This window comes from Cyclopterus lumpus, chromosome 5 (genome assembly GCF_009769545.1).
Source record: "Cyclopterus lumpus isolate fCycLum1 chromosome 5, fCycLum1.pri, whole genome shotgun sequence".
Lineage (NCBI taxonomy): Eukaryota > Metazoa > Chordata > Actinopteri > Perciformes > Cyclopteridae > Cyclopterus > Cyclopterus lumpus.
In genome coordinates, this window is record NC_046970.1 from 6,380,999 (window position 1) to 6,395,854 (window position 14,856).

At 44.4% G+C, this 14,856-nt stretch overlaps 1 protein-coding gene across 1 annotated transcript in view; it reads left to right on the forward strand.

The window, feature by feature from the left end:
• The first annotated feature begins 3,151 nt into the window (after window positions 1-3,151).
• Window positions 3,152-14,856, forward strand: part of fgd5a (FYVE, RhoGEF and PH domain containing 5a) — a 30,627-nt gene continuing 18,922 nt past the window's right edge. The window contains exons 1-3 of the mRNA XM_034531791.1: window positions 3,152-3,376; window positions 5,304-8,064; window positions 13,968-14,079. Coding sequence (XP_034387682.1) covers window positions 3,367-3,376; window positions 5,304-8,064; window positions 13,968-14,079 — 2,883 coding nt within the window. The 5' untranslated portion in view covers window positions 3,152-3,366. The remainder of the gene's footprint in view (window positions 3,377-5,303; window positions 8,065-13,967; window positions 14,080-14,856) is intronic.

A 14,856-nucleotide genomic window follows, 5' to 3' on the forward strand; every position in this document is an offset into this window, starting at 1 on the left:
GGATAAGTTAGATGGCATTTTTTTTTTTAAAGTGCCAACACATGGGGAAAATCCACATTGTGATGACTACAGCACTGTAACAAAAATTCACCTCGGACCATTTTTTATTTTATATACTGTTATTCAAATGACAACAATGATACGAGCCAGTTTCATTGATTTGCTATGGAGTTCTGAAGGCCCTGTGGGGAATTAAACCTTTAAGTGCTGACATCCATGGTCCACCTGTTTACTGCGCTGTGTGTGTGTGTGTGTGTGTGTGTGTGTGTGTGTGTGTGTGTGTGTGTGTGTGTGTGTGTGTGTGTGTGTGTGTGAATGCAAAAGCAGTCACTGGGGAGGGGTTCCTGGCTTAATATTGTTGGGAGAGTGAAGTATACACCGCTGACAACAGGGTATTATTTTTATTATTCACTCAGGTTACACAAAACTATTTTTTCATGCATAAAGACACTTGAGTTTCTTGGGCACCTGCGGTTGATGATGTTCTGTGTAATACTGCATTGTCTATCTTTCGCAGTTCTTTGTAAACAACCAAATTAATCCTAAAATAATCTCTTGTCTCGTCTTTTCTGATATTATAATAAAGTCTGGTGTCTATTGTCCTCTTATATACATATCCTCTCCTCCAAAGTCCCGTAATCAGAATCTAAAGCTCAGGGCTGTGGTCCCACCGCTAGGAATCAATAAAACATGTCAATAATGATTTGATCCGTTGCAGCAGTCAAACGCATTGCCATCCAATTACAAAGGTGTTTGGGTCACTTTAAAGAGTAAAAGCCTGAATGCCCTTGAGTATCACATAGATCAATACATGAACTTATTATACTATAGCTAGATTGCATAACAACGCGATTAAGTGCCTTCTTTTCTTAGAAATTATCTCTCTGTTGCAAAGCTGCCACTGACATGCATTAAAGAACACACTGTGCCACAATGGGGCAAAGCCCAAAGCATGTGCTTTCCAGTAATCAGCTGCATTAAAAGTGTGATGTCACATAGCTGTAGTCTCAGAGGGGAATAAAAACACTCAGCACATCTATTGAGTCCAGTGGCCAGTGGCTGGCCATGCAGGTGTTTATAGATTGTCTGAGCTCTGGGAACAAGTTGCTGACCCCTTTCCCTGATCCCTTTCCTGTTTGGCATTGTGTGTGCAGCCGAGTTGAGGGGAGATAGGGTCTGTTTGTCCCCTCCTACTACGGCATGTTTTTCCTAATATCTCCATTCCCCTTTTCTCTTCCAGTCAAGTCATGTTCCAGGTGGGGGGGACAGAGCTCAGCACGCAGCTACAGGCACTCCAGGACATTTTGTGTCCTCCGTCAAAAAAACATGTTTTGACCACCAGTGCCACATCTGGGGGGGATATTTACTCCTAAAGCCATTCTTTTTTTTTTGCAGCCGCATGACACAATACTCTTGACAGGTTCTATTTGCGCACCCTGCAAAAGCAAAAACATATTTTGCACAAATGAAACCGGAAAAAAAAGGTTGTATGTAGCAATTGTGAGTCGAATACTCTTGAGAGAGGCAGTTTGGCACTGCCAAAAGTCCAGAGTGGAGCTATCTTTAGTCGTCCAGTTGGAAAACAAAAGATGACTTTATGGCAGCTATAAATGTGCTACTACTGACACATACAAAATTGTCTTGGCATCAACAATGGTAATTATGTGGAAGCAAAACAATTGACTCAAAGTGATGTCATTGTTTTGGTGGTGTTGTAGCATATTGCAAAATACATGATTCAGCATCCTATCTATACACAAATCAGCAGTAAAATTACTGCAGCAAACACAAAGGGTGCATCTTCAACAGAAATTATTTCATTTTTAATACAGCCTTTAGTGAGACGCTTAATAATTTTAGAAATTGCATCATTTATATTTAGCATTTAATGAAATACTACAAAGATAACATGAGGTGATTATGACATGAACTCCCTCTAACTACCTTTTTGAGTCTGACAGAGCTCTGCACCTGCAGCAGAGCTTAATTCTTCCTGCACCAAACCATCTGGAGTGGGAATTATGCTGTGTCTATAATGTATGGGACTGTATGCCGCTGCAGCAGCCAGGACCAGAGCCCCGCAGTGCTACAGCACAGCTGATACTTTTGTTGAGCTTCTCTACATTTCAACTCTGCTGGAGAAATCCCAGAAGTCTGCTCCATTGTTTGACCTTCAAGGTGTGGGTGTCTTACCAGCTTTGTGGGCTGACAAATGAAAGACCCCGAGTGGGAGCCGATCAGCCTCCCCCTGTGTTGCACAAGGTGCCTCCGTCCTTAAAAGCCCACATTGAGTCCCAGACTAAAGCTGGTTCAGGTTTGTCTGTTCCTCGAACCATCAGGCTCTGCAACCGCACCATGCAGTCAATCAGCTCTCTAAGGGGTTAACGCCACCAACCTTTCCCATCTGTTGCTAAGGAAGTGTTGCCTGTTGTGCAGGAAACAGGGAGAGCAGTTTCCTGTTATGAAGAGAGGTTTTTAAAGGCTTGCATTCATTCAATCATGCAACAGATGCCGGGCCAGGAAGCCCTGCCATTAGCAAAAGCGTTGGTGTCCTAGAGAAATTGTATTTGGAAACGGCATTTAGGAACCTCTCTATGCACTGTTCTGGTTCAGGAAATAATAGCATGCATAGGCAAAAACAGGCTGGAGAAAACAATATATGCTTGATTTCTGGTACGTACTGTATAATCCTCTCTACACGTTGTTTACAGTCCTTCCAAGTATAAAAATGTGATTTAAAAAAAAAATGAAAATCTGTGCAAAATCATGGCTGCAGATTTAAAGCTGCCCATCATCACAATGAAACACAGGCTTATAGTCTCCTCTCTTTTTTTTGGGCGGGGGGGGGGGGGGGGGGGGGGGTCCACATCTTTCACACTGAGCGGATTTGGTGTCAACACGTTCTGCCTCTATAATATGGCACCGTTGCCTCCACATCTGTAAGAGCAATGTCCTGAAACACGATTTGACCAGATATGAATGTGCAATATGCCATATGTAATGCCGTGCATTGCAAAAGTGACATATAGAGAGAGAGTGGGTTTGGTTCGCGATCCGTGCTGTAGGCTGGTCCTGCCTCAGGAAGCGCCGAGCGGCACCTCCCGTTTCCACACCAAGAGCGCACCAGTTTACTGGAGCATCGGCACTGGAGATGATGCACGCCGGCTGAAAGCTCAGCTCCAACTCTGCGAACGCTCACGTCTTCCACGTAGTTGACTCTCACTGGAGGAAAAAGACAAGACGACATGAAGCGAAACTCTTGATTTGTATCTGGATTAAGTTTCCACGTCATTTCGAGAGACGCGTGTCGGTGTGGGGGGAAACATGAGGATAACTGTCGCTCCCCGTGGATGATGATGCCCCACAATGAACACAGGTTGGTTTACCAATATATATATTTTATGTTCATGTTATGAGTCCGGAAAGCAAACTTTAAATGTGTTAAAAGTGAGACAGCGTGAGTGTGTTTTTGTGTGAGCGAGTAATTCTTGAAATTGTTTGATCCGGTCAGAACACATCGGTTTATTATCCACCTATTCCACATACAAATTGATATCCAATGCAACTTGATGCAGCCTGTTGTGTTAGTTAGGCTATGCCATATGGTCAAATAAAGTATCAGAATAATCATACAGCGATTCCATGGAAATGATGCTGCGAGTTTTTCCCATAATAACAATGCAAATGGGATGAATTCAATACGCAGACACTTGGAGTGAGTTTAAATCCATAGCATTGGTTAAAGTTGCTTTCAGTGGGCAAAATCTGGATTAGTAATAGGTTTAGAGCGAGGATTATAATGCACGTTTGTGAAATTAGACAGAGAAGGTCACTTGTCTTGCAAGGGCAGTGTCCTGTGAATTTATTCAGGGAAAATAGTTCTCTTGTATTGATTTCTGTCGAAGGAAACATTTCTTTTGAAAACAATGTCTCATTTAGTTCTACAGCCTTGTCATATTGGATTTAAGACAGGTTGTTCAGACTTAACGTATGACATTTCATAATACACGGTCTGAAGTCATGTCCTGTGAGTTTGGCACAGCCAAGGTCCCAGTGTCTATCTATCTCCTCCTTTGTTTTCAAACATTTGTTTTAATTGAATTCTTGCTGCATAATTCATATCCTGTAGTTTGCAGTTGGGTGCTTTGTCAGAGCGGGACCCTTGTTTTCTCTTCCAGTTGTATTGTTCTTTGACGCACTTAAAGGACCTTTTCAGAAAAGAAGTGTGTGTGCATATGTGCGTGTGTGTGTGTGTGTGTGTGTGTGTGTGTGTGTGTGTGTGTGTGTGTGTGTGTGTGTGTGTGTGTGCTTGAGTGTGAGTATGTTTTGTAAGAATTGGGGAAGAATGACGAGAAGGAAGTCCATTTGTGTTGTGAAAAACTGTACTCCTAGAGAGGTTCGTGGAAGAGTGATGGGGGGGCCATGGTTTTAATGTCCTGCCCCCCCGTGGACATCCTGTGCGGAGGCTCTGCCGGAGCAGCTAATGAACCTGGAAATCTTAAAAGAAAGAGTGCAATGACACTAATAGAGAAACAACATGTATAATTGTGGGCGGAAAGCTATACGGCAAAGAATGGCAGTTTCTTCCAAAGCTCATATTAGACTGAGAGTGAGAGAGAGAGAGAGACACTGACAGAGAGAGAGGGAGAAACGCTCAGAGATAGCCAGAGTGCACACAGGGTTTAGTAGGATGTGCGTCAGGGCAGGTACTAAATAACAGGAAGAGACAAGGAGTGTACACACTTTATTATGGGGTGTTTCATGACATTTCTAAATTCTGTTAGAAGCGCACTTTGATGAATTCATCATTTTTAACTGTAAACTAAACGTAAAGTCTGAATTCAAAAGCAACACATAGACAGCTCAGCGTCAAAAGCAGTATGCTGTGATTTCAAATGAAAGCAGCTAAATAATCCTTCATGTTGCCATTTCAATATATTTAAATGAATATAAGGACAATGGAAAAAAATCATCTTTAAAGGTTTTCATGGCAATTAGCCATCATTTGTTAAATCTGTCATTAGCATCCAACCTGCGTGTGTCATTTCCCAGACAAGGAGATGTTATTGTTCCTCCTCTAAGTACCCTGTGGCTCTGTTGTTTTTCCTGCTGATAATGTACCCTGCAGCATTCTGCATGTCACTAACTATGGACCATGACTTGAGTTCCTCTTAGCATTCTGTACCAAAGGAGGAACTGCATTGTTATCTTTGTGTCAGCTGATATCAGGTTTAAAAGAAATATTGTAATATTATTAAGTGTCATTTAGTTTTTTTGAATGACCTTTTACTCTCTTTGCACAGATTTGCAAAATCCACTACAAGTCCCTCGACCAAAGGTTCGCAGTCATCTGACCATCAAAGTGCAGTCCAAACTGATGTCCAGGCCGTGTCCCCCTGTCCGTGGTCCAAAACCTCCTGTCGCCCCCAAGCCCAGACCCCTGTATGAGCTTCATTCACAAGGGGAGTCCTGTCCCCCGCAGAGCTTGAGTAACGGAGACCTGGCTCACTCTGATGGGGAGACGGAAGATCTTCATGAAATGGCTGCAGAGAACCTGGACAAAGAGGAGAAAAGCGAGGATGGGGTTAATGACACCAGCATCGGGCACAATGACAAAGAGGACGTAGCAGAAGGAGAAATTGAGGAGGAAACAGAAAAAGAAGTAGATATATTAGATAATGATGGCGACAGCATTGGCTCCGAGGACACAGTCAAAGCTGATGATGATTCTAATGTTGATACTACTGAGGATGAAAACACTGACAATGACTTGATCCAGCCTGAAGGTGGTCATCACACTGATGATGAGAAAACATCTACGCCTTCACTTAATCCTGCTGAGATGGAGGATAAAACGGGAGAGGAGGCGGAGGAGGAGGAACCAAGTTTTAATGAAAAAACTGACATAGTTTGTGGCTCTTTAGGACACAAACACGTAGAACAGAATCTTGACCAACCACAGTCCCTCAGTCAGGGTTATAAGGACAATGTCACTGGACATAATGAAGTAGACAGGGAACAAAGGGAGGACTCTGTGCACTGTTTACACACAGATGAGACTGATCTGGAAGTTGGAGGATTTGCATTTGGATTCAGTGTGCTTCCAACTGTAACTGAGGAGTATCCCTACGATGTGATTGGCCCCACAGATGATGCTAGTGATACATGTGACCCAGCTGAAACAGGGGAAACAGGGGTATGGCAACCAGAACGGGCCACCAAGGACCTCTCTGGCTGTTTCCGATTCACGTCCAGCACTGAGGATGTTTTTGGGCCTTATTCGGTAATCGAAGCTGTTCCGCCAGATATGACCGGCACCGCTGACCCAGAGTGGAGTCAGGATGATACTGATGACAGACCCTCAAATGAACTGCAAACGGCAGGTGCTTCTAACCTGGAACCTTACTATGTGTCATCAGATGACGTGGATAAGCTCGAGGATAAGCAAGTCCTCTCAGAACTGGGTGAGATCGAGGAGAGCACCGAGCCGTCCAATCAGCACGAAGGCAAAGCAAAGGACAGCGAGTCAACAGATGAGTATGCGGATATTGACGATTCGCTCTGCCTTCAAGCGGAAGACCAGCGGCTGGAGTGTGTCTCATCGGAGGATTACGTCGAGATAGGCGATGATGACGAAGAGGAAGAAACGGAAAAAAAACACATCAAAGGAAAAACTGCAAAAGAGAGAACGGCTAAACGAGAGCAGGCTTTCCTCAGCCAGCGAGCGAGCTGCCAGCCTCGCCTCAGGTTGTGCAACATCACAGTGCCAACAGAACTCGATGCAGGCCGCACCCCGGAGATGACCAACAGGGTGGTGTTTGCCCACACCACTGAGGCCTTTGAAGAAGACATTGAGGAATTGGACTGCCATATTGTGCCTTACGATGAGGACACGGACTCAGAGAACGAGGAGCATATATACGAGGAGGCAGGATTTGACTCCGAAGGGGAGAACTTTGTGACAATTGATCGGAAGACTATTGTCACACGATCACGCTCTTATTCTGGGAAGATTTCAGGTTATGTCCCAGAAACTGTACCAGAGGAGACTGGGACGGAGTACCAGACTCACGACTACTGCACAGTGGCCTTAGATAAAAACAACGAACCACTTAGCCATTCACAGCCACCTGGGGTCAAGAGTTTGATCCCGTCGATGAAGTCTCAACGTTTCTTGTTTTATTCACGATCTGCAGAGGGTCCAGAATTGACCTTGACCTCTCCCACAGAGATCAACCACTCTCGGAAGGATGACATCAGGATGAAGAGGAAAGATGATACCCTTTCTCTTCCATGTGTCATAACCTCTTCTGGAAGCTTCTCCCAGCGTAGCCTTCAATCATCCAGTGGTGTTTCCACACCGACCTCTCTCGTGGACATTCCACCACCCTTTGAGCTGGCATACATCACTAAAAGACCAGTCACCAAGAGTTCCCCATCCCTCTTGATCCAGAATGAACCCAGCGAAATACCTAAGAAGAAGTCCTCCTTCAAGCGCTTCCTGGCTCTTAAGTTCAGGAAGAAGACAGATTCGAAAGGTTTCAGCGATGGAAGTGTCCGCTCGTCTCGTTCTTCCTCCGAGTCCAGCCACCACGGCACAGTGAGAGTCATCGAGCTTGACCGTAGAAGCACCGGCAGCTCTCCTCAGCTTCAGAACCGCATCGTGAACCCCCAGCAGCGTCCTTTAGAACTGCCACCCCCCTTTGTCCTCCACCTTCAGAGGAAGAAAGGTGACCCCAAAACTTATGGCAGGGGCGTCTCCAGAGTGGAGTCCTTTGAGGAGCGTTCTCGGCGCTCTGCCATGCCGCTGCCTTTGACCAAACCCCGCTCCATCTCCTTCCCCAGTGCAGACACCTCAGACTATGAAAACATCCCGGCCATGAGCTCAGACTATGAGAACATCCAAATCCCAAGCAGACCCACCAGATCCCACACTGTCACAGAGTTTTTTGAGGACCCAAATCGCACTACAGTCGCCTGCAATGAGAATGATGGCTATGTGGATATGAACAGTTTCCCTGGAATTGAAAGCATAACCCAGACATCAAAAGAAGACACTGAAAGGTATAGTAAAAGCTCTGTAAAGTTAAAATGGCTTTGTATATTCTCAAGTTAAGAATATTACATGACCTTATGTTTTACCCTCAGTGGTATCTAGCCATACAAATACTGCAACTCACTGGACCCAAAAGACCTTCTCAATGAAAACTGTTGTTAAACATTTTTCAATACTTTTAGCTTCCTGAACTAAACTGCATTCACCTTGAATTGTATTGGGGCAGAACCAGAAAGTTCAGAGGTCTCTTAAAATCTGGGCAAATAAAACCTAAATTACCTGCATGGCTGGATACCACAAACCAGGGTGTACTGTCCCTTTAATGTATTAAGTATTACATAATCATTAGCACATCCAAAACTACGATTAGAGATAGTTGATCAAAACCATTTTCCAGCAAAGGTACAACATTTTAATTGTTTTCGACTCCCTAAATGTGAATATTTGCTTGAGCACATTTGGGTTTTGGACAGTTGGACAAAACAAGCATCAGATTGAATACTGGGAAACTGGTATTGCCATTTTTCACGATATTTCATAGACCACACTATTAATCAATTTAATCTGCATTGAAGTCAATAAATAAAATGGTCCTTATTTGCAGCCTTAGATTAGATGTCTTCCACATAATAAGCATGACGTGTGTTGTACATGCCAGGATTAAACTATAGAAACTAAACAGCACATACTGCATGTTCACTTTGTAGTCTATATAAGAGGCACGTGTTTTATCTCTGGAACTACTCTTAAAATAGTCAGCTTGAGTTGTTATCTCCTCAGAAAGGCAATCTTGACCCCTGAAGAGCTGATAATAATTCCTACACTGTATATCAGATGAGCGGAGGGCACCTGGCTGAGTAGAATCGGATCTCCCTCTTGAAGAAAAGTGTTCAGTGAGAGATGAGCAGCTTGCTGTGTCAGGCATCCCTGGCTTTGGGAAGATAGACAATGCTTGTGGGAGAGCTTACTCCTGTTTTTCATTTGGCGGATTAAGAGGTTGCATCTGGTGCCGCTGCTTCCCATGCAAGTGTGAGGTGATAGAACAGGTCATGGAGGTTGGTTAGCTCACTGGGTGCAGGTTACTCCTCCCACTAGAGAAAGTCATCAAGGGTTGCAATTAAAAAGTGAAGAAATGTGGGGGGAGTTCCTTTCACACGAGGAGGTGGAGAAGGATGAGAAAAATGTGAGAGAGAAAAGGGAGGGGATGTGTTAATATGAAGGTGCCGAAGAGTAGGAATACAGGGAGTGAAGCGATAAAGTCATATAGAGGGGGGTGAGGGGGAGGGGGAGGTAAGAACAGGAGATAGGGAGCAAGAGCAGCTCTGGTGTAATTGCTCTCCTGTACCTGACACTTATTGTTAAGTTTAGGAGGGCTTTTATTAAAGTAGCTCTCTCCCGAGTGCTTCCCTTTCATTGGACCCTTAAGGGGCGGCAGGATTTACTGCAGTGTGTGATAGAGTGAGGAATCACCGCGGTCAGACTGTACAAAATTACCCCAGCCTGCGCCTCAGCTGTAGCCACTACGGGCTACAGTCTTTCCCCGGTCTTAATAAAATAGTTGTGTTTGATGACCTGTGTGTAGTCGAAGAGACAGGCAAGGCTCTTGGTAAGGCCCTTACCAAGAGCTTCTTGAAAGGCTTAAGATAATCTTGGGGTAAAAATGCTTCTCCATTTTATTTCTTGTGCTACCCTTTGTTTGTATTTTATGTGCATCTAGCTTATTTCACCGTCATCTATTAGCCTGCTAATTATTATATTATATCAAGTGGAAAAGATTTCAGCTTGCAGTTAAAATCATTTAGGCCTACATATCTTTTCACACCCATAAAGCGCGTCTCCTTGTGTCTCTAATCAGTCTCCGCGACGCTATGCCATGATTTCCTTAATGTTTATTTACAGTGCACTTTACATTGGAAACACTTCCGTTTCCCAGACAATGGTCCCTCAGTGAGGGCTCTTTTTTCTGCCAGTGATGTTATCGATGTGGATCATTGTGTGGTGAAAGTCTCACACCGCTCACAATGATGCAAAGAACCTATCTGTCCTGTCGCTTTGCCTTCACCGCATTCCCCCCGGAGAGGCTTCCGTTGCCAGGGCCACTCTTTAGTGTGTTTATCCTATACTGGGCTTTTTTATGTTTATTTGAGAGTGAGTGTATATGCATGTGTGTATACACTCAATGCAAGTCATGTGTAGTTAGTGTAGGTGTTTGTCCCTGCCTCCTCTGTGTGTACGTCTTACAATAAACTCTGTTCAAAGCTGGACTTCGCTGCTGTCCCATAGCTGCTGAGCTGACGGTGGCCAGTGATTTATTGGGAACACAGTCAACAGTCAACGTGATTTTAGACCCACAGAGGAAAAGAGCACTGCACACAAAAGGGCCGTGCCCACAGTGGCAGACATGCCTTTTAAGAAGAACTCACAAAGTTGCTGTTCCTGAGGCTTGGCTGGTTTCCACTGTGTGTGATTAAAGTATAGCACCATTAAGACATTACTCCAGCACAAACATGCATAGTGCGCCTAAAGAGACATGTTCATTAGCAAGCTGGGTACAGTGGAAAAAGAACAGGCACACTAATGATTCATCTCAAACGTGTGTGTGTGTGCCTGTGTGTGTGTGTGTGTGTGCGCGCGTGTGTGCCAGTGTGTGTGCGTGCGTGCTTGTGTAGATGCATATATGTGCATGCACACTAAGTTACAACTAAGTGCTGCTTTATCAAAGATGAGGCTCCTGCTGATTATGCCGTCTCAGCAGAATCACCCTCGCCAAGAAGCCTTGTAGCAACAAATGAGGCGTTTGAGCAATGAAAGCTCGGGATTTGCGATTGTTCTCAACTTGGAGTCCATTAAGTGTTCTCGTCAACTTTAAGCAATTCCAGCTAGACTTGCAACAGGAATGCAGATGTGTTGTCACCCCTAGTAAAAGCTAGGGGCAACAACACATCTGCTCATGTATGCAGAAATGTACATCTCTAGCTTACCCTTTCGTGTAATTTTCACTTCAAACTTGTAAATATAAACCTCTTCAGAGTGATGACAGAGCCCCTGCCGTGGCCTCTAAAACAGCTCCTCCACCCACTGTTATGTTAGCGTTATTAGTGATGAGGGAGCCATCTTAAGTACATTGTTGTACTGGGTGGTGGCTGTGTGCAGTGTGGCGAAGTGGTGGACAGGGCGTGTCGTTTGGCTCGCCAGGCCTGGTGCCATGCGCCCTGAGGTCATTGCCAGGTCATCCCCGGGGAGGAAGTGTCCAGCCTAGGAGCTTCCCACCAGTCTGTTTACAGGAAATGCAGAACGAGGGCGGGGCACTGGCGGGAGTCGGGGAGGTGGAGACGGGAGAGGACAGCTAGGGCGAAGGGAGGAGAAGGGGGTCACCGCGGAGGAGTGTGGGGGTTCCCATAGACTCTCCCTTGAACAACAAAAGGAGGTGTGGTGCCACCAGGAATGCCAGGTCTGCCATTATTGTTGCTCCCGTTTGTCAGGAATGCCTCCAGCCTCCCACTTCAAGTTATAAGGTTAAGAGGTTATAACACTGTTGCATATGAGGCCCTGAATCACATGATGAGTTATTATTATCCAGACGTCGGAGCACCAGCGTCTTTACAAATCACGTCATCACACACTGTCACAAAAGCAGCAGCACAACAGCCACAGGCTACATGTAATCATCATCACTATCTCTTCATCCCTGCCCCCCCCCCCCATTAGTATCCCAATTGTCTATAGTTAGCAGGCTAATTAACCTATTCAGCTGTTCCTATTTCTTACAATAGCGCCGTTAAAAGTTGAAAAAGGCCCCTCTGATTGCACCTAATATATATTCCAATACTGACTGTTGCGCTCAATTGAATTACATATTACAGGCATCATCAAATTCACACGAGAATGGTGGAATACAGGTCTTTTTCACAGAGAGTCATTGTGTTTCTCCTCTGAATCTGACACAGTAGATTTAACTCCATATTATAAAAGACATTGCAATCTGCTGGAATAATAGCATCACCTTAATGGTCTTGTTAAAGGGCTTCACGTATTATCCGCATATCCGCACATTTGAATATGGACACGTTATCATCTGAAGCTGACTGGAGCTAAACATACGCTATGTTTGTTTTTTGTCAAAGAACAGTGAGATGTAATTCAAAGAAGAAACTATTCCAATCCAACTATTTGTAGTAATTGTTTTTCAGTTTTCCGTTCGGCTTTTCGGGGAGACATTACTCTAAATGGGACACAACCATCTATTACAGCACAGAAGGCGTGTTTTCAGAGATTGTGCTGTCGATGATCAAGGGTGAAAAGGTGGAGGTGAGAATCTGCGGGGCAGTCTTCTTGAACATATGAAGGAATTCCCCTCATTCGCAGAATAAATCAGACCTTAAGAATGAGCTTCAAAGAAGACCCATCCCTCCAGCTCTCTTTCCCTCCAACATCACCCAGGAGCCCACACCAAGTTGATCTGTCTGCTCTGAGGTCAAACATGAGTAATGGCCTGTAGGTGCTTTTTCAGCCCACCCAATAGGGCTGATGAGTGTGTGTGTGTGTGTGTGTGTGCGTGTGTTTGTAGTGTAAACCTCATGAAGTGCGACTCAATGGAGATGAAGTCCGGTGGGTAACTCTGTTAACCTTTGGTCCTCTAATAGCTGTCTACTCTCTGCATACACACACACACACACGCAAACACGCACTCACACACACACACACACACACACACACACACACACACACACACACACACACACAGGGGAGCTGTTAAAAACAGCGGGGCAAACATTCATTATTATCTGTAAAATGCCTGAAGAAATGTGAACAATAACAATTCCCGTAAGCCCTACGAGACGTCTTCAAATTGCTTGTTTTGTTGCCCAATAGGTCAAAACTCAAATATATATTCAGTTTAATATCACATTAGACAAAGAAAGGAAGCTAATTCTCACAAGTGAGACGTTGGAGCCAGAGAGCGTTTGGCATTTTTTGCTCAAAAGGACTTAAAACCATTAATCGATGAGAAAAATATCGCAGATTATCGACTGGTTGATAAATGGACTCGCCGCTGCAGCTCTAGATCATAACATCCATGAGGTCGTAACTCGTTTGACAATTAAAGGGAAGTCCTATATAAAATACTCCCCATCGTTCTGATGTTCTGATGTCTTTTGTTGTTCTTTGTATTCTTTGTATTCCTGTGGCTATTAAGTCCAAAATGGATGAAATTACACAATTAAGTCTGTTTTAATCAAATCAAAGAACAAGAATCTGTTAAACATGTTCTTCACAGATGAGGTAGAAATCTTTCATTGAAAAAAAACTGTGTATTCTATATAAAGTTTCCATTTGTTGTGAAACAGCTACAAGACAAGCTGCCCTATAGCTGCTTTGAGAATACCTGTTATCATTGTGGCATTGTGAGTTTGGTCAAACCTACCGAATGCTACTTAATGGGCCAGAAGACATTAATAATTACTAAAGGTAGCATTTAAGGGGATTACATGTGAAATGACCTACAGCGTGCCCCCCTCAGGTACAGCAGCACACAAAAGGATTACCAGTGTGCGAACACAACGGTTCCATCTGTGAGAAGAACTAATGATGAAAGAGATTAAATTGGGCCACTGGAGGACGCCATATGAGGAGTGGAACTGTTCAGAGACACACACAGGAAAAGTGTATATTTATAGTACACAGGACTTATTGCTCAGTGTTTTGAAACTACACCGCTGCAAAGACGTAAACTTGCTATCTGGAATTAGTGTCATCAATGTCTCCTCCTCGTCCCCAATCGAACACATTCAGTGTCTTTCTCTGTGGTTTAAGCAACACGTGCTGTAGTGTAAATGGTGTCATCGTATTTAGTATTCGTGTTTACTTCGTCCTGTTTTGCTGTTCATGTTGCGTTTTCTTCCGTTGGCAGTGCCTACACGGAGCCTTTCCCAATGAACTCTGGCGGGGTTTCAGCGGACGAGGACCACGGGCGTACGTCAGAGGAGGAAGAGGGCGTGGCTGAGCCGAGTTATGACAGACAGGTATGATATGGCGCTCAGAGGACGAATGAAAGCAGGGTAGAAGTGGGGAAATCAATCCTTTGAGCTCCCGACTGGCACAACAATTCAACGTGTTCAAAAGATGCTGCTGCAAGTCCAGTTAATGGGCCCTGGATTGGACCGTCGTTACTGAATACATTGAATAGAAATTACACCATAACAGGTGAGCAACAGAACCTGATGATAATTACTGTGCACATTTCTATGGGAAGATGATTGCGAAAGCTATGGCTCATATTCACCAGCATACATTGCTCTGGTGGAGCGTTACGTGGGACTTGCAGGTCCAGAGAGATCAAAGCTGGTTGACTTTCGTACAGTAAACGGCAGCCATTTTACAGTAGCTCAGAGATGGTCTCCATCCCTCCTGCTACCATAAAAATATCAGGCCACAGCTCCCATCATGTAACACGCATTTCCCTGTTTTATTCTTCTTCAAATAATAGAGAGGAAAAGAGGACCAGAGAGATTGGAGTTGGCCTCAGGAACGGTTTCGTTTAACGGAACGGGGCTTTGTTTTCATTCTGAGGAAATGAGGATCAGCGTGCTTTTGATGCAGCGTTTGTGAAATGTCCCACATAGGAAAAAATAACACTGACAAAGCACAGGAGGGGCCTTTGCCGGTAAACCCCTAAATGGCTTCAATGTTATGCGTTGGCTCGGATGTTTTGAGACCCTGTGATTAGCCTCTCAATCAATGGGCAGCATTGCTGTCGCCACACACATAGCCTCTCATACATAATGCATCTGCATTTAAAA